Source organism: Oreochromis niloticus, linkage group LG15 (assembly GCF_001858045.2).
Source record: "Oreochromis niloticus isolate F11D_XX linkage group LG15, O_niloticus_UMD_NMBU, whole genome shotgun sequence".
NCBI lineage: Eukaryota > Metazoa > Chordata > Actinopteri > Cichliformes > Cichlidae > Oreochromis > Oreochromis niloticus.
Window position 1 is genome coordinate 14,921,438 of NC_031980.2, and position 24,561 is coordinate 14,945,998.

The 24,561-nt window shown below is 39.0% G+C and overlaps 1 protein-coding gene across 4 annotated transcripts; it reads left to right on the forward strand.

The window, feature by feature from the left end:
* Positions 1-899: 899 nt before the first annotated feature.
* Positions 900-23,454, forward strand: LOC102078481 (interleukin-6 receptor subunit beta). 4 transcript variants are annotated; one of them, XM_005475009.4, is made up of 16 exons: positions 900-1,258; positions 6,814-7,086; positions 7,184-7,310; positions 7,414-7,583; positions 7,660-7,775; positions 9,491-9,517; positions 10,700-10,886; positions 12,282-12,364; positions 12,457-12,667; positions 12,810-12,974; positions 14,071-14,172; positions 15,943-16,086; positions 16,172-16,312; positions 19,937-20,021; positions 20,235-20,316; positions 22,444-23,454. In XM_005475009.4, the coding sequence occupies exons 1-16, from the start codon at positions 1,204-1,206 to the stop codon at positions 22,852-22,854; spliced, it is 2,379 nt and encodes a 792-aa protein (XP_005475066.1). In that variant the 5' UTR covers positions 900-1,203; the 3' UTR covers positions 22,855-23,454. The 4 variants fall into 4 exon arrangements, with proteins under 4 accessions (XP_005475066.1, XP_005475067.1, XP_005475068.1 ...); XM_005475010.4 differs by having other exon boundaries at positions 7,187-7,310; XM_005475011.4 differs by lacking the exon at positions 6,814-7,086 and having other exon boundaries at positions 901-1,258.
* The last annotated feature ends 1,107 nt before the right edge of the window (positions 23,455-24,561 follow it).

The following is a 24,561-nucleotide window of genomic DNA, read 5'->3' on the forward strand; positions in this document are numbered from 1 at the left end:
TGAAGCATGCATGGAGAACATCCAAGCCCCAGACATCCAGAGGCCCCAGAGTATGAGAGCCCTCTGTCTGCCTGCCTCAATTTCTACTACAACATTCAGGATTTAACATGACATGAAATCCTGGATCGATCAGTGGTTCAGGCTGCTGGTGGTCGTGTAATGGTGTGGGGGATATTTTCTTGGAGCATTTTGGAACCCTTAGTACCAACTGAGTGTCCTTTAAACACCACAGTCTGCCTGAGTGTTGTTGTTGACCATAATCATACCTTTATCACAAAATATCCGTCTTCTAATGGTTTCTTTCAGAATAATGTGCCATCTAACAAATAGAAATCGGAAACAAATCTGAACCAATAGAGCTTTTTGGGGGAGATGCGGTGGAAGGTTTCCATCATCGATGAACAGCCAAAAAAATCTGTGAACCAAAATCTCTGAGGAAGGTTTCCAGCACTATGGCACAAACAATAAAGGCAGAGGGCTATGGATAGCCTTGGCTATGGGAAAATTAATTTACTGTTCACTTAAATCAAAATCAAAACCAGACTTGATGTTGCAACATGCATTCTGAATGACTGAATTACTGACACACACCCTCCATACTGTAATAAGGAGAAAAGCTGTAAGAGTCAAGAGTCAAACACATTGAAACAGTAACAATTAAACTGAAACAAACAGAGACAAGTCAGGAAACTGAAACAAAACCCAATAAAAACTAATGAGAGAAAAAACTCATTAACTCTGCTTTTGAGAGTGTTGTTGAGGTCCAGGTCATAAAATGCTCTGCTGCTATTGGCTGTGCGCCAGATTATACATTTACGAAGTGATTTACCGGCAGTCACGTGTGGTTCGTGTGTCTCCGGAGCGGATTTAAATGCGCTCCCTTTCACGTCGCCCAGATAATAACAGACTGAAATAATCAAAGTTTGAAGGCGGTTGACGAGTTACTTCACTTCCTCTTTATCTCTCTGTCTCTCCAGTTGGGTAATACCTCCTGTTTAGTTCAGGGTTTGCTTCAGTTCCTGTTACATGATGGCTGAAATAAAGCGTTAGTTAGGAAAATGTGGCGGAGGGTCGGGTGCCGTCTATCATAACAGCCTCGGTTGAAGCCGTTGGAGTGCTTCAGTGTTGCTCAGCGGAATAACTGTCAGCTCTAAATGCATTTGAACAGCGGATTTGTCTGAGGTCTGATTACAGGATAAAAAGATGTACACTTTCCAACTTCTATTTATCCTGGCTGGAATCTCATCCTTTCGTGCTGGTAAGTCAATTTTAGCATTTTATGTGTCGTATAGTTGAAAAAATAATAAAGTATTAAAGGGATTTCCAGATATGCTGACCAATAAAACTCAGTTCTGGGCTTTATGGGAAATGCCCAGTTTTTGTTCTACTTTCAGTTAAGAAGGGTAACTACTCTTGCATATGTGCTTTATTTGAAATAAATAAAAAACCAAATTTACCTGGAAATATTCTCACTTTGATAGAATAATACCTCCAGCATTTAAATAATTATTATCTGAAACAGGACCTGAATCCTAAACTTGTTAACTGTATCAGTGTTTTGCTTTGAATGGTGTTATTTCTATTTGACGATACATTACTAAGAATAACTAATTTTTCTTCTAAAAGCAAAGATCCAGGCAGGTGGTAACCATATGTGGCTCCATTTATTTAATAAAACACCCCATTTTTTTAGCCAAAGTGAACAGAACCTGATGAAATGTCTGACAATCCTTCTCCGATTACTGACAATCAACAAATATTCTACATGGAAGTGTCCCTGCTTGTCTAAATATTTTCCATGATGACTAGGAGAGAAAAAAAAATAATAAACTTATGCAATAACAAACCTAATCAGAAAAGTTACAGTGCTTTTCCTTTCTAACTTGTACAAGGTTACACCTATTCTGAGAACTTCTCTAATGGTCTGTTGGTTTTCTTTATAACAGATGATCGCATTGTCCTTTTTAGATAAGTTAAAGTAACAACACAATAATTACATATTGAAAAAATAGACCATCCTTCTTCAGTGTAACAGTTTTATCAGGAAAAATGTGCTTAAATAATCTAAACTATCCAAACTACTTATTAAGAAGTCTTTATACATGTATCCCAACTTGGGGGTTAGGTACCTCCAATGGACCAGAGAGACCTCCGATGGTCTCATTGATTCATGGGACTCAAACACCATGAATCAAAGGTAAAAATACGTATTAAAAATATAAAATATAGCTTAAAACAAAGAAACTCTGGCATAATATTCTTCACCGGTTTCATAAAACTACTATGAAATTATTTGTTAATGTTAAGGTTGTGTTTCTGTCACGCCACCACAGGGGGCCCTGATCTGTTTATGAGTGTTGCAGAAACTATTGGAAAACTCTTGAAGGTCAGGGAACAGGCTACATATGGTGCTACGCATGAGAAAAGCAACTTGATTCAAACCAGATGCAGAACTGTGCAATGGATGTTTCAGACAAAATAGTTTTGGTTAACAAGCAGGAGGGCTAATAACAGATTATTCATACTCATAAAGACTTAACTTGAAGCTGGTGGCATATGAATTTGTAAAAAAATTAACGATTGCCAGACTCGATTCACTGTGCATTCCAGTTAAGTGTTATTGTTTCCAGGGTTATGGCATTACTAGCATGCTGTGCTGCTTATCTTACTGTAGCTAGGAACACCTGGGATTTTGCTGCTATGACTCATCAGAATGCCTCCAGTAAACACAGACATGACAGTAAAAAACTGTTTAAAATACTGAAGATATGTCCATCCTGCTTTGATGATTGAGCCAATGAATGTTTTCAGGATAATCACATTTAAGACTCATTAAACAAAACAAAAACCACATGATTCATTGCTGGCTGTCTAAAATTGAAACTTAAGGTTATCAAAAAATACGCTTCAAATGTTACATGGAGCGAACCTGTTACAGCTGAAGCAACTTGCACAAGCATGCCAAATTAAGTAAAGTTGTGAGCAAGCTATAAAGTCATTGCATTAGAGGGTGGAATAAGCATGATGAGTTGTTCCAGGTAAGAAAACTAACCTGGGCATGGACAGTGCTATGGTGTAGCATGCTTTGATGGAATTACAGAACAAGTCATCAAAGAAAGTGTTTCATATCGTATTCATTTTAAACTGCTGACATACTTGACTGACTCATTCATCTCAGTTGTGAAATTCTACGTTGCAGCAAACAGTGCAAGAACAGCAAGAATAAGAACAGGATTTTTCTTGATAGCTGTGCATTATTCTGGATGCTACACTAGTTAATTTTGAATGCAAAAGATTGTTTTCACATTTTTAGCGATCATAACTTTATTACATTTAAATCTTTGCATGAGATGCGAAGCCTAATTAACAAAACTTTCTCTTGTATCAAAGTCGGTCTCCAGTTTGCATAGATTTTTCTGCTGATTTAAAATTGTGTTGGACTAAGAAGTGGGATTAGATTACGGTTAGGTGTACAGTACTGAGTAAAAGTACTGTACTTTTACTCCTCATTTATTTTTATTTTTTTGAGAAAATGGGGAAATAACAAGCTTAAAAGTCAACATTTGGTATGACCACCTTTATTTTTCAGCACAGCCCAAACTTTTAGGAATAGTTCTCCAGGCTCCTTGAAGAACATTCAAAGCTGTCATTTGGATGTCGGCTGCCTTTTTGCTCTGTTCTCTGTCAAGATGATCCCACACTGCTCGATAAAGTTGAGGCCGATCCATGACTGATAGTGCTACATTGTGTGTTTTTATATCCTGGTATGCATTCACTGCATTGGTGTATTTGGGATTATTGTCAGGTGCTTTCCAGATGATACTTCATGGTGGATCAAAATTTAGCGGTACTTTTCTGTGTTTGGGTTCACCTCTCAGGTCCTGTTTCAGGTTTTTGTTTTGTTTTTCCTATTTCTTGAGGACGCATTCATGTGATCATGCGCTGCAGAGTATCTTTTTAATGCTTGCCACTTCTTCTTTTTCCCTCCACTTGTCCAGTTTCCTCAGTTACTTTTAAGGACACACTGCACACCATGCTGACATATGCAGAGGTTTCGACTAATTCTGTTTCTCTTTAAACTTTATTCTACCTTATTCTAGTTGCTCCGACCTTTGCTGGTTAACTACTTCCTCAGTTTTCAGCCGATTTCCACCATTCAAATTTTAAACTGTTCTGCTCTTTCTGCTAATGCTAATATCTTTTGGTACTCATAACTTTTATACTTTTTGAAATATTAAGCTTTTTATGCCATTTTTTGGCCCATTTTGCTGAATGGGACGACATTATCAGTGTGATCACCAGTTTTGCTTGCCAGTCTGAGCCATGTTTTAGCTCAGTGAGATGAGCAGCCGTTCTCAGAGCAGGAGGGCCGGGTTCGAATCCTGCTTATGGCAACATTTTTTTCAGTAAACAGTTCAACTGTTTTAACTCTTTTCAACACATTTTTCAGTTTCTTCACCTCTTTTCAGCACAATTTTCATTTTTTTCATCTCTTTTTTGCTGAACATTCAGCTTCTTCACCTCTTTTCAGCAGAAAGTTCTACTTTAGCTTTTTTCAGCAGAAAGTTCTGCTTTTTCACCTCTTTTTTTGCACAAATTTCAGTTTCTTCTCCTCTTTCCAGCACAAAGTTCTGCTTCTTCACCTATTTTCAGCACAATTCAGCTTCTTCTGCACAGTGCACATTGTTTTTCTTATTATATCTTTGATTGGCACCAGAACTGGTTTGGCTCAGTAGGCTGAGCAGCTGCCACGAGATTCTGTGGTGAAGGTTTGAATCCTACCTGTGGCGGTTGCCGCACGTTCCCCCGCTTGCATGCACTCAGCTTTCTTGACACTCTTCACTGTACCCTTTCAAATACAGCCATCTTCAGCAAGCACTTTAGCTTCTACAACTCTTTTCAGCAGATAGTTCTGCTTCTTCTGCTGTTTTCAGCAGATTCCACTACACGGCATTCACACTGCATTTTCGCAGGAAATGCAACTTTTTCTTGTTCACTCTTTGGGAATCACCTGGTTCATGCAAAATCATATTTTATGCCTTTCAGACTGTGTTTTTAAGACTTTCCGAAAGCCTAGAGAACTATTACTTTTTTTTTTTTATAGAAAAATGACAAGAAAGTCTGATTCCCTGAAAGCAAAATATGAAGAAATGAGAATTGGTTCAAGAAAAAGAAAGGAAGCTGGGTAAGAAGAACCTCGTATTCTCAGAGAAGCAGACTATGACCCAACCCAAGTGTAAAAAAACCCTCTGTGCAAGAGGAAGTGTGGGCTAAATACAAAAAACAGTGAACAAACAGTCAAGGCTGGTATTGTGGCAGTAAGGAGGCAGACCCAAATGTAGCACTTGGAAACAAGGGTTAAAACTAACAAGCAGCTTTATTGCTGAACTTCAACTAACCACAAAATAATGCAGGTAAAAAAATAAATAAATAAAAAATACAGTCTTTAAAGACGGAAAAACTACAAGAAGCAAGGACACAGCCAAGGGGAAGAACTGAGACAATATATACACACAGAATAATGAAGGGAAGGGAAACAGGTGGGATCACAGCTGGGACTCATTACAGCTGACAAAGGAAATAGAACTACACACAAGATACGAGTAAGAACAGACAACAAAATAAAACAGGAAGAAACAAAACACAAAAGCGCAGGCTCGACATAACGACAGAAAGGTGAGCAAACACTGAGAGAGCAGACAGACACTGGGACACAGGTGAGGAAAGGGGTAAGAAAAGATGATGAGTTAAATAAAACCAAGACACATGGACTCAATGAGACATAATCAGAGAAGAAGAACTTAGAAGTTGACTGCTGGAGGAAATAAGAATAAAATGAAGTGGTCCTTATAGAGCGTTTTTCTACTCTACCTGAGCACTCAAAGCACTTTATACGACATGCCTCAGTCACCCGTTCACACCCATCCATCCATCCATCCATCCATCCATCCATCCATCCATCCATCCATTTTCTTCCGCTTATCCGGGCCGGGTCGCGGGGTAGCCCAGTAGCCCAAGCAGAGAAGCCCAGACCTCCATCTCCCCAGCCACCTCCTCCAGCTTACCCGGGGGAACTCCAAGGCGTTCCCAGGCCAGCCGAGAGATATAATCTCTCCAGCGTGTCCTGGGTCTGCCCCGGGGGCCTCATCCCGGTGGGACATGCCTGGAACACATCACCCAGGAGGCGCCCAGGAGGTATCCTTGTCAGATGCCTGAAACACCTCAACTGGTTCCTTTCGATGTGGAGGAGCAGCGGCTCTACTCTGAGCCCCTTCTGAATGCCGAACTTCTCACCCTATCTCTAAGGGAGAGGCCAGCCACCCTTCGGGCGAAACCCATTTCCGCCGCTTGTATTCGCGATCTCGTTCTTTCGGTCACTACCCACAGCTCGTGACCATGAGTGAGGGTAGGGACATAGATCGACCAGTAAATTGAGAGCTTCGCTTTTACACTCAGCTCTCTCTTCATCACAACAGACCGGTACAGCGTCCGCATCACTGCAGCCGCTGCACCAATCCGTCTGTCGATCTCCCGCTCCCTTCTCCCATCACTCGTGAACAAGACCCCGAGATACTTAAACTCCTCCACTTGGGGCAGGGTCTCGTCCCTGACCCGGAGTGGGCACGGACGAAACCAAGACACCCATTCATGCAAGCGCTTTTTTCCTATGCTTTAGCGCTTTCTGTGAGCCAGCTGTTTTCGCTGTTTCTATGCATCTGATAACCTAAGCAATCCATCCGCCGGCTTCAGTCTTTGCTACAGAGACAAAAGAGTTTTTTCAATTACCTTAATTAAAATGATCATTTCCTCCAGGCCCCAACAGCAACACCTGCAGTGTTTACCCTAAAGATCCGTACATCAAAGCGGGAGAGAACATCACGCTAACATGTCAGAGCTCGTGTGTTGGCACGAGCAAAATCTACTGGAAACTGAACAACGATCGCATTGATGATAGCCTGTCCAGCATGTTGAACCGCACACACACAGTCTTGTCACTCAGAAATTTCACTCACCCTCGTGCGACATTGCAGTGCTATACTGCAGTTACTCAGCAAGTCATTGGAGGCACCATTATCGAAACGTACTGTAAGAAGTCATTTTCTTCCATTCCCAACATGAATATGGCCGAGCATTCCTGCATTAAAGGGAAATGTAGGACATTAATAACTTGATTTCTCTTCAGCAGCAAAACCCAGAAATATTTCGTGCGTCCAGTATAGGCTTAATCAAGAGGAAAGCGGTGGCTTAGACAGCCTCACATGCACATGGGAGCATCACATGAATCCCCCAGTGAACTATACCCTAGAGAGGTAAGTTCTGTATTTTCTTTCTCTTGTGTATAACAACCAATGTAGATTTTTTTCTTTGTTTTAATGCTTGTTAAATTATTTAATAGATTTTTCTTTCCTTCAGTGTTTTTCATAAACAAAAGGAAACTGTACGATGCCACTCAAAGAAAACAACATGCACACTCACACAACTAGTCACACTTCGAGATGACAACATCACTGTTACCGTGACAGCCACAACTCATCATTGGAATGTTTCCTCTGAGCCTCGTACATTTGTGCTACATGACATAAGTAAGTGACATGGCTTACATTGTCTATAACTATATTTATGAATGTTTGTGATGATGTTGAAATGTCTGCTACTCAGGTAAAAGTCTTCCCCCAAAGGGCCTAGAGGTGACTGACTCTGCAGGTCTGCTCTCAGTTAAATGGCGACGTCTTTCTCCCTTAGGGCCGGGTCGGTGTGAAGTCAAATGCAGGAAGGTACACTGCTCTTTCATTACATGCACAGCTGCTCACTTTGAAGCAATAACAAGAATTAGTTACGACACTGCCATAAAAATGCTGAATGAAACAACAGTTTCAATGACGATGACCACAAGTTACGTCATTTTCATACATTAAACAATAAGTTACATAAACAGATTTCCAGGAAGACAAAATAAAAAGGAAGTCACAAAAAATGTGTCATCTCGATCTACAATCATGTCAAAAAAATATTCTCCCACAGGATTTAAGAGGGTAAGCAGCAGCCTGATGCTCCTATACAAATGACCTAGATTAACTGATGAGCAAGTGTAACTAGCACTAACATAATCAGACAGTCTTTCTAGGAATTAATTTCCAAGTAAATTCACCTCCAGGTCAAACTTTGAAATGACTCTTCAGGAGTCAGTTATAATGTGAGATGTTAAACTTAATGACAGCAAAATTAGAAAACGACTGAACACGTAAGACTTGTTTGGAAGGGATGCCAAGAAAAAGCCTCTTCTAACCCTCTCTAAAAGGAACGTGGCAGCACAGAAATGTTTGGACATAATGCACAAGACCACCAAACACAACATATCAGCACAAACAGCTCATAGCAGCTGTCACAGGACCTGGGCCCCTTGTAGTCATTAAGTCAACTATGAACTCCTCTGCAGGCCAAAGTATTCTAGAGTCAGATGGGATGAGTATATCTAATAGTTCAAGCTTTGCTGGAACTGGGCTTGTGCAACAGGACAGTGATCCCAAGGACAGCAGCAGATCTACACAAGAATGGCTGAATTTCTTTGAAAAAGAAATTAATAAAGCTGTTGCAATGACCCACTCAATGTCCAGTCCATCTGACTGAAATGCTGCGGCGGGGCATTACGAGACAAATTCCCGATGTCAGAAGCATGTGAGAGACTGATGAAGTCAAACAGAAAATGGTTACTTTGACTTGTTGGTGTTAAAGTTTGTTCTACAAGCTATTAAATCTTGGGCTGTACTTATTTCATCTCATGTTGTGGAAGTTTAATTTAAGCCCGCAGACAAACGGTGAGCGTAGCTAACATCCTTTAATCAAAAAGAACAAAAAACCCAAGCTTGGTGAGAGCAGCCATCACGGGGCAAATGACCAGCAGAGTCTCTCATGAACCCAGAACAGCCTTGGGTTTAAATACCTTCTACAGAAACAAAAGGCAGTGCACAGCTGTTTACACTCCCTTGCTACCGCTTACAGTGTTCGAAAAGAAAAGACTCTTCCTGTGGAATTGTCTGCTTCCCCCCAACTTCCTAAAATAAAATCATGGCTGTTCAATGGCATGAATAAGGTGTGAGACACTGAGACATGCTAAAACCCAGTGGCACCGAGGCATTATACAATAAATAATGTGAATAATACAGAAATAAAGGAAATTCTAATACACATGTTAATAGTTTTGCCTAGAGTCTTGTGAAAGTTAATTTAGTTGGTTAAGCATTAATGTTTTAAAATAGTGCCCAATATGTGCCTTGATTAAAGATTTCTGTCCAGTAAAAAGTTATATATCTAGTCATAAACAGTACTTGCTTCATCAGACACAAAAGTGCAGATGGTATAAACTGCTATAAAGCTGTGGAAAGAAAATACATTAATTTGTGTAGACACTATATAAGCTCTTTTTGTTTCTGCCAATATGTTTGCAATATTTAACCCTTCATGGCTAACTGGGGACTTGTTTCACTTCCAGGTTTTAGCTGGAGGAGAAATTGTCGAGGTAAGGAAACGCTGGTCTATCTCAAACCCCTAATCTCTGTGGTATTTGAGGAATGCAGAAATAAAAACACATTTGCTGCACAGGAAGTGAAGGCAAAACACAAATTAGATAACCTCTAATCACCTAAAAATCATATACAGTGGTCCCTCACTATAATGCGGTTCACCTTTCGCAGCCTCGCTGTTTCGCACATTTTTTTGGTGCAATTTTCCGTGGGTTTTTTTGTTTTTCTTTTAGCGCATTGTGTTCTGCATCCTGATTGGCTGTAGACCATTGTCAATCAATCTCATGCCGTGTCTCCTCTACAGTACAGAATGCATTCACCTTGTCAAATTTACGTAAATCTTCGATCGCTAGCAGTGTGACTCTGAAGAGCTGTACTGTACGTTTGTTAGTTTTCTCCCCAATGAACACAACAATGTCGACGAAACGTTTTGCACCGTCAAACGCAACCGCGGGTGCCTTTAGTTTCACTCTATTAAAAAACAAAAAAGAACCCCAAAGTTGGTTACTTCGCGGATTTCACCTATCGCGGCTTATTTTTTGAACGTAAATCCCGCGATAAACAAGGGACCACTGTATAGACATGTTCATAATGGACATACTGTGTTAGTTGGAAGAAACAAATAGAAAATAAATAAGCAACATGTGATATTTCTATAGCTGAATATTTAGGCTGTAACCATAGCTGACACTATTGATTTCTCAGTATATTCATTTTTAACTTCATTATAAAATATTTTCAGCATTCAATTTTGACAGCGATTTGATTCAAAAAGCTTCTAAGAATTAAAAAATATTATAATACTAATATTATAATTTTCCTTTTAATTAAGTTACAACTAATTATCTTTAGATAAGATTAAACATTACTTTTAACAAATAAAAACATTCAGCTAAAGGATGACTTCTGGCATATAGTGGTCACATTTGGCAAGAAAAGTATTTCACTTAATGTAATAAATTATTTTTTTTTAAAAAACTCCTCAACTTCAAAAAAGTTCCTTGTTGCATGGAATTTTTCCCTGGATAATCAATTCAACAAAATAAAAAATAAAACCTTTATAAATCTTGATTCTTTTTAAACATGCACCCTATAAATTTAGTGACTGTTGGTAAAAGCTTTGAGTATTTTCTAGAAGTGAAGTGATGTTCCTAAGAGGAAATGTATGTTTCTCCTAGTGTGACCACAGTGAGACTGGAAACAACAAAAGACCATATTGTCTACTAAATGATGAAGCTAATGGGTCCATCATGATCAACAATGTGGATTCCTGCATTACCTACAGCTTTTCAGTGCGCTGTGTTTTGGAGAAGGCCATCTGGAGTGACTGGAGCAAGGAAATACTACATGTGACCAAACTAAACAGTAAGCATGGGTGTAACTTTGTGTTGAACATTGGGGGGGGGTGTCAAGATCTCTGTCTAAATAAATAAATAAATCTGGGTAAAATCCCAGATGATTAAACATGCAACTATTTTGCTGGGAATGCCTGAAATGAGTAAAGAAAATCAACAGCCTATTTATGCAAGATAATTCAAAATTTTTCGGGGGGTTATATTGGCTGGGTCTGATTACTGGGGGGTTCATAACCCCCTAACCCCCCTGGAAATTACGCCCCTGACAGTAAGAACAATGTTCACTTAAAACTGCTTCGCAGATCTGAGTCAGTGTAGTCACTTCAAACGAGTGCAACTGAACGTACAGTTGACCTTAGCGATACAGAACAAAAACTATGACGTTGCAATTGAAAACCAACGAAGACCACCAGCTTAGTTATTTTAATGCATCTTTTATATTTGTGATATGAATGAAAAGTCAGGCCAAATCAAATCGTTTTGTTTAGTTAGAGCTTAAGTTCAGAACCTATATCCAAACCCTGGTTTCTCTTTTCTGTGTGGCTTAAATGTGATTGGCTTAGAATTGAGGGATCTATACTGAAACAAAGAAAGATGCCTCTTAAAAAATAGATAAATAAATAAAGCCATCTTATGATGGCTGAAAATCATTACTTACAAGTGTAACACTAGTTTAAATTACAGGCAGGATCACACCTGAAACATTTGCTTTGGCTGGTTTTTTGTGAGTTTACCTTTAAGAATACAAATCCTTTATTTTCCAGCTTGAAAGGTTTTGTATTGAATTTAAATTCTAATGTGCATGTGTTCATTAAATTGAACCTTTAACATGTGCTAGTAGTTTTATACGGTGATACAACAGTGACTGCGTTTGAGGCCCTGAGAGGGAACATAAACAAGGAATGTTAAAAGAATGAAGTCTGAAACATTTTGAGTTGCAGGTTTGGACTTGAATGTGAAGATACACCTAATACAAAGTCAAAAGTTTAGTCTGTTATGCTGTGTAATATGACTGTAATGTTTTAAAAAAAATACCTAGAGAGAACCGATGGCATGTAACACGAAGATGAGGGTCAGTCTGCAGCAGAATTACTAAAAATAATGAACTGCAATGGACTTGCGGTCTTTGACGTACCCCGCAGCTCACATCGAGAGAGCTTGGATAGGCTCCAGCTCCCTCCGTGACCCTGAACTGGAGAGGCAGTTCACAAAGTGGATGGATGATTGAATTATTCGCTGTAAACACGTAGTTGTTTGCAGCGGTTACCATGAGCTCCAGGATATTATTTAACGTGTGAACAGTCACACTGCTTTCTTGGCTTCAGACCAAAACCGTTGACAGTTTTCAAACATAATAATATTCCTGCCTGCGTAAAATAGTTTTTCTTATTTTGACTTTTTACAGAGAATCATGTCAACCTGCGCCTATGGAGAAAAGTGTCTGAACTGGGAGAAAATGGACTTAGAAAAGTCCGTGTCATGTGGATGGTAAGGAAATATCTCATTGGTGCCTTTAAACAGCAGATTTCTGTATGTTCTGTTTAATTTTTTATGTGACAAGCTTCAAATTATCCACACAGGGTATTCCTAAGGACTGTGGAGGCACATTTACCTACGACATAAAACAAACTCCTGACAGTGAACACATGACTGGAGGGAATTATACCTTCTGTGGCAACACAACTTGCGATGTTGTTGTAAACCAAGATGCGCACAGAATAAATCTCACAGTCTTCCAGAACAAAGACGTTCTTGTGGTGAAGTCACTTTATGTTCCGGCTGTTGGAGAGAGTAAGTTTAAATGCTATTTACTGAGCATTTTTAATGGGCAATTATTATTGATGTAACAGATTGCTTCAGTTTAATGGACAAAGGCTTTGCTGTGTTGTCAAGCAATTTGCTTCTTTTTTCTTTCACTTTATCTAATCGGCAGGCCTTCCTCAAGTTACCAACATCCAGACCTTATCTGATGACAACGTTATTAAGGTCAGCTGGATGGCTCCTATGCAGCCAGTCAGTGGGTATAAAATTGACTGGACCCAGGATGGAAGTCAGTACCACTGGAAAGAGAGCGAGTACACGAATGTAACACTCAGCGGTACGTTACAGAGCAGTGTGATCACGGTAAATTGATGACAGACTGATAGATGGATGTTTAATAAATTCCAAGGGAGCCTTGTGGCTGGAATCTTGAGTCATGCCAATTTATCGGCAAAGACATGATCCATTTGTATCTTATCTTCAAGCATCACTGGTTCATGGGTGTAGCAAATTATGCATAGCCTGGGTGAGATAGATGTTAAAAGCTGCTCTGTAATCCATTATACATTCTACAGAAAAATAGTTCTTGAAAATTGTGTCCTAAGATGTGTTGCAATTTGCGGTGTTTCTTTGGTTCCACGGACCGGGTAAAATCTGTTTCGTTTTTTAAAAAGTATCAGAAAAGACACTATTTTTCAAAGGTTAACAAATAGGGATAATCACCAAAATAGATCCTGTATTTGTATTCTTCATTTCCATTTAGTTTTTGGAGGTCTGCTTCAATAGCATCTCTGTTTACTTATGCTAGGAAGCTGCTTATTGTGAAGCTATTACTTTATTTCTTCTTGTTTTCCACAGTTCTCCCCCAAGTGCCTTTTATAGTGTCCTCACTTTTATTTCTTCTACATTCCTAACCCTGTAATCATCTCAGGCCTTCTCAAATCTTCTCACATAACTCTTTGGATGGCTTCAAACCCCAGATAAGGAAACAGATGAACTAAACTATTTAATTGTGAACATAACTGTTAAAGCAAATCCATCATTCTTAAACATTGTTGCACGCTTATTAAATCTGAAAAGTATACTAGGTCATAATAGATACTAATCCCAGGAAGCATTTCATCATATAAACAGATCATAAGAACCACTTCACTTGGTGCACTTGGAGCTTTGGTATGTTTAGATTACACAGCTTTTGGTACTGTAGTTATATTCTTGAGAGGCTTCCAGCTGAAATGGATACAAATAAAACATTATGATAGCAAAAGGCGGTATCATATAAAGCATGGAACAAATTAAAATTTGGCACTAACAGCACAAAACTCCTCTAAGGGATGCACGTAATCACTGTTGAGCTAAACAAGTATGCTGGAACTGTCACTTGCTAGTTCTCTGTCATCAATTTTCAGACCAGTCTTCCCCCTCTCTTACAGGCCTCCAGGAAAAAAAGCCATATAATATCACAGTAACGCCCCTCTTTGGTGACAAGACAGGTCAGGGGACACAAGTCCTTCATGTTTGCTCCAGTTTTGGAGGTACGTAATTCAGATGTTTGGATGTATACTCTACCAGCAAAGGTTTGGACACACATTATGATTTAATGATTTTTCCTTATTTTCATGACTATTTACATTGTTCTCACAAAAAAAATTCAAAAAAATTCAAAAAATGTTTTATATTTTAGATTCTTCAAATTAGCCACCCTTTGTTTTGATTACTGCTTTGCACACTCTTGGCATTCTCTCGATGAGCTTCGCAAGGTAGTCTCCTGAAATGGTTTTCCAACAGTCTTGAACGAGTTCCCAGAGATGCTGAGTTCTTGTTGGCCCTTTTGCCTTCACTCTGCGGTCCATCTCATCGCAAACCATCTCGACTGGGTTTAGGTCAGGTGACTGTGGAGGCCAGGCCATTGGGCGCAGCACTCCATCACTCTCCTTCTTGGTCAAATAGCCTTTACACACCCTGGAGGTGTGTTTTCGTGTCACTGTCCTGTTGAAAAATAAACAATGGTCCAACTAAACGCAAGCTAGATGGGATGGCATGTCGCTGCAGGATGCTGTGGTAGCCATGCTGGTTCAGTGTGCCTTCCATTTTAAATAAATCCCTAACAGTGTCACCAGTAAAGCACCCCCGCACCATCACACCTCCTCCTTCTCCATGCTTCACGGTGGGAACCATGCATGTAGAGATCATCTGTTTACCTTTTCTGCATCACACAAAGACATGGCGGGTGGAACCAAAGATCTCAAATTTGGACTCATTAGACAAAAGCACAGATTCCCACTGGTCTAATGTCCATTCATTGTGTTTTTTGGCCCAAACAAATCTCTTTTGCTTGCTGCTTTTCCTTAGTCATGGTTTCTTAGCAGCTATTTGACCACAAAGGCCTGATTCACACAGTCTCCTCTGAACACTTGATGTAGAGATGTGTCTGCTACTGGAACTCTGTGTGGTATTTATCTGGGCTCTAATCCAAGGTGCCGTGAACTTGGAATTTCTCAGGCTGGTGACTCAGATGAATGTATCCTCAGCAGCAGAGGTGACTCTTGGTCTTCCTTTCCTGGGGCGCTCCTCATGCGAGCCAGTTTCATCGCAGCGCTTGATGGTTTAAAGCGACTGCACTTGGGGGACATGTCTATTTTTTGTTTCTCTTTACTTAGCTGGTTAGTTCTTGCACAACTGCAGAAACCAACCAACTGATGGTCCCAACCCCATTTAGAAAGCAAGAAATTCCACAAAGATACCCTGACAAGGCACACCTGTGAAGTGAAAACCATTTCAGGTGACTACATCATGCAGCTCATCGAGAGAAGGCCAAGGGTTTGCAGCACTGTCAACAAAGCAAAGGGTGGCTACTTTCAAGAATCTAAAATATAAGACATATTCAGTTTTTTCTTTGCTACTTAATTCCATATATGCTTGCTTCATATATTTGATGTATTCAGTATGTACAGGGGTGGGCAACTCCAGGCCTCGAGGGCCAGTGTCCTGCGGGTTTTAGATCTCACCCTGGGTCAACACACCTGAATCAAGTGATTAGTTCATTACCAGGCCTCTGGAGAACTACAAGTCATGTTGAGGAGGTAATATAGGCTTTTAAATCAGCTGTGTTGGATCAAGTACACATCCAAAACCTGCAGGACACCGGCCCTCGAGGCCTGGAGTTGGACACCCCTGATGTAGAAAGTAGTAAATATAAAGAAAACTCATTAAATTAGAAGGTGTGTCCAAACTTTTGACTAATTCTGAAACAGTACTTTTTTAAATGCTGTGCCACTCTGATGTTGCCCATGTCACTCCCACAGATCCAGACAGCATTGCTATCACAGTTGTACCTGGCCACCGACAAGCCTTTGTGAGCTGGAATACGACATCGCAGAAGGAATGCAGCGGTGCTGTTCAAAGCTATACAGTCAACTACTACAAGGCGCAGGATGGACCGCATCTCAGTGAGTACGCCGCTCACTTGTGCGAAGTTTGCACACTTTCATTTAACACAACATTCATGGCATTTCTTTAATGGGTTTCTTCCAGATGTTACTGTGGATAGCAAAACGAGGAACGTCTCTTTGAAAGATCTGAGTCCAGACACCCAGTACACCGTCAATGTCGATGCCAGGGCTCTGACCGGAATAACAACAAGCAGTGATGAGAAATTTACAACCAAAAAATTTGGTGAGTGATCTATAAGAGCTCTGACTTAGAGGAATGATTCAGAATGAGCCTGTGAGCAGATTATCTTTGGTTTGGTGCACCCAATACCACCCTGATACTAGAGCTCAGAAGCAGTTGGTGAATAATCAACAGATGCATCAGCACAATAATCATGCTTTGGCATGTCAGGCCAGTAAAGATTGTTATTTCAGTCGATAGTGACAGTTTAATTTTTTTGTTTTGTTTTCTGGATTGAACAAAATACAGCAAAAAAAATGTTTTTGCTTAGTTTAGTCCATTCAGTGTCTGTGTAGTTTTTTTTATTTTATGTTTTTTTAGCAACCTTTATATTTAAATCCAGTCAAAACATTTGTGAGTTAAATAACTCAATGGCTGTTGTTACCAGTCGTGAACCTGTGTTTTCCTGCAGTCGAGCTTTAACCAAACACAGCTCAACTGACTCATAGCAGTAATAACAACCTAATCCCAACATCAGTGCCAAATATTAAAATTTGATGAGCCTTAGAGAAAATCTGTTTATGGCCTCGATCCAAAGTCTTTGTGTTTTCCAGCAGTTACCTTGGCATGTTTCTAAGGACCCAAACAAATAGAAACATTCCTGAAAGTCAGAAACAGGATGCTGCAGTTTTACTGCTCTGAGACCCACAACAGCACTTATTTGCTGACGGCAGAGTTGACAACTGCAGAAAAAGTTTAATAATTAATGACAGATCATTTATTTTCCATAAAATATTAATTGTTTTTACTGACAAAAAGGCGTGGCAGGATTTATTTTGCTGTTGTAATATTAGCTACAAGTCTATGACCATGGGTCAAAATTGGTCACAGCACAACGGCAAAAACTGAACCAAAAACCTAAAAATCAACAACTACTCTGGTTGTTGATTTTGTGGTTGTGAAAGGAGGTTGTGAATCTCCACATGCAGTCATGGTAAAAAGAAAGTACACCCTCTTTCAGCTCAGGTTTTTTTTGTATCAGGATATAATACAAGTAACGCAGTCGTTAGTAGGTGTTAAAATGAGGTAAATGCAACATTAAAGCAACTAAAAAACATGACATATTATGCTGTGCCATTATTTATTTAACAAAAAATAATCCAAAGTGCAGTGTACAATTAGACAGTGCAGTTAGGAAAATGAACAAGTATGGCTTGCTTAGAAGAGTTGCACATGGCAATTAGCTTAGGTATGAAGTTGCACCCGAACAAACCGAGACTTCCTGTCCTTTGGCCAGATGAAACCAAAGTGGTGTCATGAACTGGCCATATGAGGCAGGCTGGAATGGACCTTAGATGCAGACTCGTTGAGGTGAAAATGAACTCAAAAACACAGTTTTATTGCTGGACGGCAGTACTACAAAACTAACTAAATTAGGAATATACATGAAACTAAACACACAGGTAGGCAGAACACACGGTGGGGAATGAGGGAGAACGAGGATAAACATGAAAGGCGGGGAGACATGAAATGAAACACAAGGATGGGAAGCCAGACACAAACACATACACAATCCACATAAACACAGACACAAAGAGGGACACATGAGGACACAGACACAAGGGGAAATGTAATACTCAAGGAACTAAATGGGGAATATAAGAAACTCAAAACCAAATGACTAAGACTACTAATGAAAGTGACTCAGGTCTGTTGCCCCAAAGGATACAGGAAATGTGCTGATTTCCACGACATAATCATGTCTGATTTTAATGCATTTTCCTCTAAACGCTTGATGATCACTGACATCATGACTTTTAGCCTCATTGTTTCTGCAGAGAGATTTCTCCAGAACACAACTATAAAGCATTTACAAAAACAATATATATATTGTTTTTGTAAATGCTTTATTTTGTATATGCTTTATATACTCTCTGCAGAAACAATGAGGCTGTATCCTGTATCCTTTGGGGCAACAAACCTGAGTCATTCTTTTAGAGACGTACGTGGTGCAGCGGGTTGACAGGAACAATGAGGCGACTGCTGAATGTTACAGGTGCCACCAAAAAGCCACCAAAGGCAGATTACAGTGTAAACAGTGTCTCCAGATAGAAAACAGGAGGAGTGATACACGTCCTGTTGTCAGACCTGCAGGTATCAGGCTTGTGATGTTCTCCTTTATAGTGGACAGAAATGATTTTTTGGAGTGGGACAAATAATTTGTGTGGCATCTTATTTAATGCAGAACACCTGATTGTTATTTAAATAGTCTGAAATGGTTATTTTTAAAAAAAGGTAAAAGGTAAATGGCTGCAAATAACTTTGTTGTCTGCAAAACTTGTGCATAGGATTTTAAAATTTGCCATTTATATTTGCATTTAAAGTTATGAAATATGATTCATTAAACATGTTTGTGGTTTTTACAGTAAAAAATATAACTTTGTCTACTCGGATTTTGTGTTTTTTGACTGATTTTAGATCTATTGTGTTACTACAGTATGTCAAAATGAAAACATAACTGTAGATTCAGACACGTGAGGTTGTGCTGAAAATAATGTTACCAAACAAGGCAAAGTAAATAGTTTTTAAAGGTGAAATGTAGCAGTAAAATCAAAAGTAGTCAAAAACGGCCAATTATACCCTGGACCCCAGAGGGTTCAACATTTTTTTTAAAGTAACACAATAGTTACTTTTCCTAGTAATTAATTACGTTTAGAATCTTATAACTCAGCTACTAACTCAGTTACTTTTTTGAACAAGTAACTCGCAACTATAATTAATTACTTTTTGCCCAACACTGGACATGAGAGACTGATAAATTCATACAGAAAACAATTACTTCACATTTGTGTTGCTAAATGTGTCCTACGAGCTACTTAGTCATGAGGTATACTCGGTTTTTCACACAGTGCTTCTTCATTTTCACTTTTGTTAGACCATTTCACAGTGTTATATGTCACGAGTTGCTGTTGATCTCGGGTTATATTTACCTAATTTCGAGACCTTGTAAGGATTAGATATTTGCTTTATTATGTCCTGATATACAAAACCTTATAATTGCCTTGATTTTTTACATGACTGCACACCAACTGGTATTACTGAAGCTTGATTTTGTTACTATAAACAACACTTTAAAGTCATTTATTTTTATGTACACTTAAATTCTGGGTAATTTCAAACTTTGATGAACTTAAAATGGTACAAATGATTTATGTCTGCTGCTGACGTCAGCAATTTAAACCGTGAGAAGCAAGGGTTTGAGTGTGAAGTTGATTGGCTCATTAGGGCAAGTAGGGCTAGAGGTTTGAGTCACCCTTGCGGTAAACACTTGTCTGTCTGGGTAGAACGTCACCCAGATAACAGTTAAGAAGTACCTGAAGCCGCCTTGATGTTGATTCACCTCCCTTTTGAACTATTTTTCAACCATGAGAAGCCACTGTGAAAGACTGCCAGCCGACGGTTGATCAGTGTCAAAATATTTGTTTGCGTGCTAAGAACCAAGATCCTAACTTCTAATGTTATGACTCACTGGACGAGTATCTGAATTAAACCGAATGTTATGAACCTTTTTTTCGTTGCTGTGGTAATACTAGTTATTTAAACGGTATAAAAATGATTATTTTTTTTAAGAGTGTTTAATGTCTGTTCTGCAAAGTGCTCAATGTTCAATTGAAATGTCTTTAACAGATCCGGGGCTTGTTACTGCACTCAGTATCGCTGGAAGCGTTATCATCTTTCTGGTGTTATTTCTCGGATTATGCTTTGCTATTCAGTAAGTTTCAGTCTCTTTTTGTTATTGATGATTTGTTATGAGCTCCTTTTAAAAGCAAACACTGAACCAAGAACATTTCCAGCCCATTAATAGTGGAAGACAGGCTCTGATGTGTTAAGACACTGTGGTCATGTTGTGATTAAATTTTTGGCACCGTACACTTCTCCAGATTTCTTTCTGACGATGTGTTAATGATGTGTGTTATTTGTTCAGATGGAAGAAATTCCAGGAGAAGCCCGTGCCAAATCCAGCTCTCAGCTCTGTGGGTGTTTGGGCATCGCAAAGCCAACAAAAGGTGACGAGGATGTCATGGCCGTCGATTTATGATGATGAACTTTGCGGGATGGGGCGGTGATATTTTCACATGTAGTTTAGGTTTTTGAGTTATTGTTTCCTCTTCTCATTTTTACTTTGTTTGTTTGTTTTCTCGTTTGTCTTCTTTTAGTTTTTCAGATTGTTTTTTTGTCCCCACCATCTGTTTTGTTTATGTGCACATCTGTCTTGTTTTTCTCCCGTTTCTAGTCCCAAATCACTCCTTGGTGTATAAATAGTCCAGTCCTTGTGTCTGTTCACATGTGTTTTCTACATTTTCTTTGTGCTCACGCGTCTCTGCTTGTTTTTAACTTCATGTGTGTTATTATCTGAGGCTGTCCAGTGGGATACATTATATCTGCATTAATGTTGCTCAAGAAGTCACATGATTAAATTGTAGGTTTTTCATTGTCAGGAGAAAAAAAAGGTAGAAATACATCAGTGTGCTTTCTTGAATTGTAGAGAAGCTGAATGTTATTCTGTATTTCTGCTAAAGTGACTACTCAGTAATTTACTTCTGTTTTACCTTGTCGCGTGTGTCAACAAACTGAGTAAAAGCTGTTTAAGATGTTTTTTCTTGATCATTGCACATTTACCTCAATTTTCTGAGATCTGAAAGAAAGATTCTGTGATTTAATCAAAAAGTTAACTACCAAAATCTGGCAGTCGGATTAATAAAAAATGAAAATAATTGGTATTTTCAGTTCTCCTGAAAGTGGTTTTATGAATGTCATCTTAAACAGTTTCCCTCCAGACTTCCTGAGGCCTATATTATAAAGGAAGTTCAACACAACCAGGCTTTCTTTGCCTTAGCTGGCTTGACAAAACATAAAACCCCAGTTGGAAATAAGCACTATTATGATCAGTTTTATTAAAAACTATAAAAATTAGTATCCCACGGAGACACAAAAATCCCTTTAGTTTGTCATAAATTAGTATTATGAAATTACTTTGACTGAACAAGTATTTTTGGTGTGTTCTGTATTTTTGTAGTCACAGTTCTAGCAGTGAAGACAGATTAGGCTCAAGTATAAAAATATGCATATATTATCTGTATTACCAAATCCATATATGCATGTTTACAATGCACTGATGGTGCGATACATAGTGTGCCTCGCTGTAACTTTAGAGCTGAGCTTAGCTTTACCTCTAGGGGCAGATGGCCTCACATTTGACTCTACTCAGTGACCCCAAGGTGACTGTAAAATTAGCCCACATTAATATTTGTGCTGATATGCTATGTTTGCATAACTGCAGAGAGCTCTAATATGTTCTGATAGCACTTCGGGCTCGAATATAGTCATGCACTGAAATACAGTCAAATGACATTGAGCAACATTTAGTAAGTGCGATGTCTGAAAATTCCTCAACTACTCGCACTGATAATCTCCAAAATCACTCTTACTGGGTTGACTGATATCGCAGGTCCATGAGTAAACTGTCTTATGAGTTTGCTCCATATCTTCAGTTTTCGTTTTCTGTAATTTGTCAGATTACAACTGAAAAATCTGATCTAAAAATCAAATGTAAAATTTGGTGGTATTCGAGCTTCAGCGATTAAAACAATTCAAGTTGGAGGATTTTAAATGACTCTTTTCTCCCCTCATGTTTTTTTTATGATAGCTATCACGGTCCAGATTCAAAAGCATTCATGTGCTGCTCTTTATTTACCTGTTGCCATGGGGAATCCTGGTATCAGAGCTTCACCGATGATCGCTATCCTCCTTCACGCATGCATTCTTAACTCAGGGTGAACATAATCAGGGCTGTTTCAACTCTCTAAGTTTATCGCAACTCAGAGTTTATGCTAAGTTCCCGAGTTTGTTGAACCTGCTTTCTGGAACGGCACACTGGTTTTTACAGATGTTTTTTGTCCTAGTTTGAAGTTTCTGTCATGAACTCATTTATGTGTCCATGCACTGTGACTCCTTTAACATCTTCCCTCTTCCAGAGGTCCTCTATCCTGAGTTATCATGTCTATGTAGGGTTTAGCTTTCACTGGCTACAGAAACAATCCATGCCCGAGTCTTGATAATATATAAAAGCTGCTGTAATTCATCCTAGCTTTTTGTTTTACGGCTCCCTTCTGTCTGTGTGTTTGTATCCATAGGGAATCTGCTTCCAGCCATTCAGAAATCCATCTGAAAGCCACTGTGATACAGTATACCCAGAGAAAGCGCAGAGCACATCTACCCCTTCACCAGTTATAGGCTATGATACTCACACAGCCAGTGAATACATTGTGGACTACGCAAACTCAGGAATGACTCTTGGTCTTTATACGGAGGATGAAAGTCCAGTTGAACCTGCAAAGACTCCTCCCTCTCCTGGAGAATCCACAGCATTAATTTCCTCAGAGAGCAGCACAGCCAACCCCTATCGAAGTCAGAGTTCTGTGGAGAGTCCTGTCCCAGAGACTGCTAAACAGAGTAAGCATGTGCCAGTAAAACAGCAAGAAAGGGCATTACTTAAGACCATATATGTCACATTAGACATGATTGAACAAGATCATAACAGGTGAGAGCAGTGAAAGTAAATGATGCAGATAGATTTGCAGTCAGTCAGCTGTAACAGAAATAGATATGGTTTGATATGACTGTGTTTGTGTCATTAAGTTGCCTAGCACTGTGGAACAACAGGATACAAACATATATGACTGTTTTTGTGTACGTAGTAACTGCTTTATTAGGTCATCTTAATGTATTCAGCCGTGCAGCAAGAATAGGTTTCATTTAATGTGAAGTGATGAAAAGATTTAAGGATATGAGTTATCAACACTGATAATATGATATAGTGTTCCCAGGATTTAGCATTCTAGACATGCTTTGCTATGACACTGATCCTGGTTTTATGTATAGTCTGTATTATAGTATTGTGATATTTTGTTGTAAATATTTTAGCCATGTATTATATGCTTGATGTTTGTTGAGGTGTGACTCACTGCATTTTTTTTTTGCTTTACTGCTTTGTGTCATTTGTAAACTGGAGCAGTCATTAAAATGTAAATTTTGTTATTGTGTTGATAAATATTCACGCAGAAGCGTCATAAGGACTGTCATATGTCTCGTAAACAGACAAAAACAAAAGAGTATGAAATAAAGTGAATAAATGTTGTACTTGACACCCTTTTTTGTTATTTGATGACAAAATGTTTGAAGTATTCTGCATGTAATCATATATTAGTGTGAGCAAGGCTTTGTAATGTGCATGGCACTGAGTGTAATTGGAGAAACCACAGTACACGTTCATACGGAAGGGAGCCAGCTCACTTTTATTTTCCACTAATGCACTGTTAGACTGGTGAAAGGGAAAAAATGTGTTAATATTTCAAGCTAAATTATGCACACATACACCAGTGTTCTATGGTGTTGTGTGGTGTACACTCACCTCCTGCATGAATTTGGCATAAACAACAGGATTGGATCTATCCTGTCTTGTATCAGTGGTGCAGGCTGCTGCTGCTGACGTAATGGTTATGGGGGACACTTTTTCGGCACGATATCACAAAGCTGAGATCATCTCAAACTTATTTCTTCAACATGACAGTGAGTTCCCTGCATTCAAATGGCCTCAACAATCATCAGAACTTAATCCAAAAGAGCAGCTTTGGGAGGTGGTGTTACAGGGGATTTCCATCATTGACGCGGTTGGCAAATTTGCACCAGCTGTGTGATGACATCATGTCAATATGAACCAAAATCTCAGAGGGATGTTTCCAGCACTTTGTTGAGTCTATGCCATAAATAATTAAGGTATCTCTGGATGTAAAAAGGGAGTCCAATCCACTACTTCATTTGGATTTCAATCTCTGTTTATTGTACTGCATACTTCTCACTTGATCTGGTTGGTGTAAAGAAATCTCCTGAAGTTGCCAATAAACTTTTGAAAACCTTTAAACAGAGCCACAAGACATGAGACAACATGCAATAAAATAAATACTAGAGATACAGGATATATGTATTTTTTAAGCCAAGTAATATCTGCCCCACAGCTAAAAGAGATAATCAATCAAAGACATGTAAAACTGTCAAAATATATTAAAAGAAAGGTATGAAATATAAAGACAGAAAGAAACAATTACACATTTTTGTGTATTGTCAACAGGTGGGGGAAATAAAAAAGAACTATAGGTCTACATAACGAGGAGAGAGGAGCTAAACACATATAGAATAGAATAGAATAGAATAGAATAGAATAGAATAGAATAACCACTTTATTGTCCTTCAGA

Excerpts from the sequence above, each read along its gene's own strand:
- LOC102078481 (XM_005475009.4), top strand. The coding sequence starts at position 1,204 with ATGTACACTTTCCAACTTCTATTTATCCTGGCTGGAATCTCATCCTTT. Across the intron at positions 7,776-9,490 it reads GTGAAGTCAAATGCAGGAAG|GTTTTAGCTGGAGGAGAAAT; the intron begins GTACACTGCTCT and ends TTTCACTTCCAG. Across the intron at positions 16,087-16,171 it reads GCAGGATGGACCGCATCTCA|ATGTTACTGTGGATAGCAAA; the intron begins GTGAGTACGCCG and ends GGTTTCTTCCAG.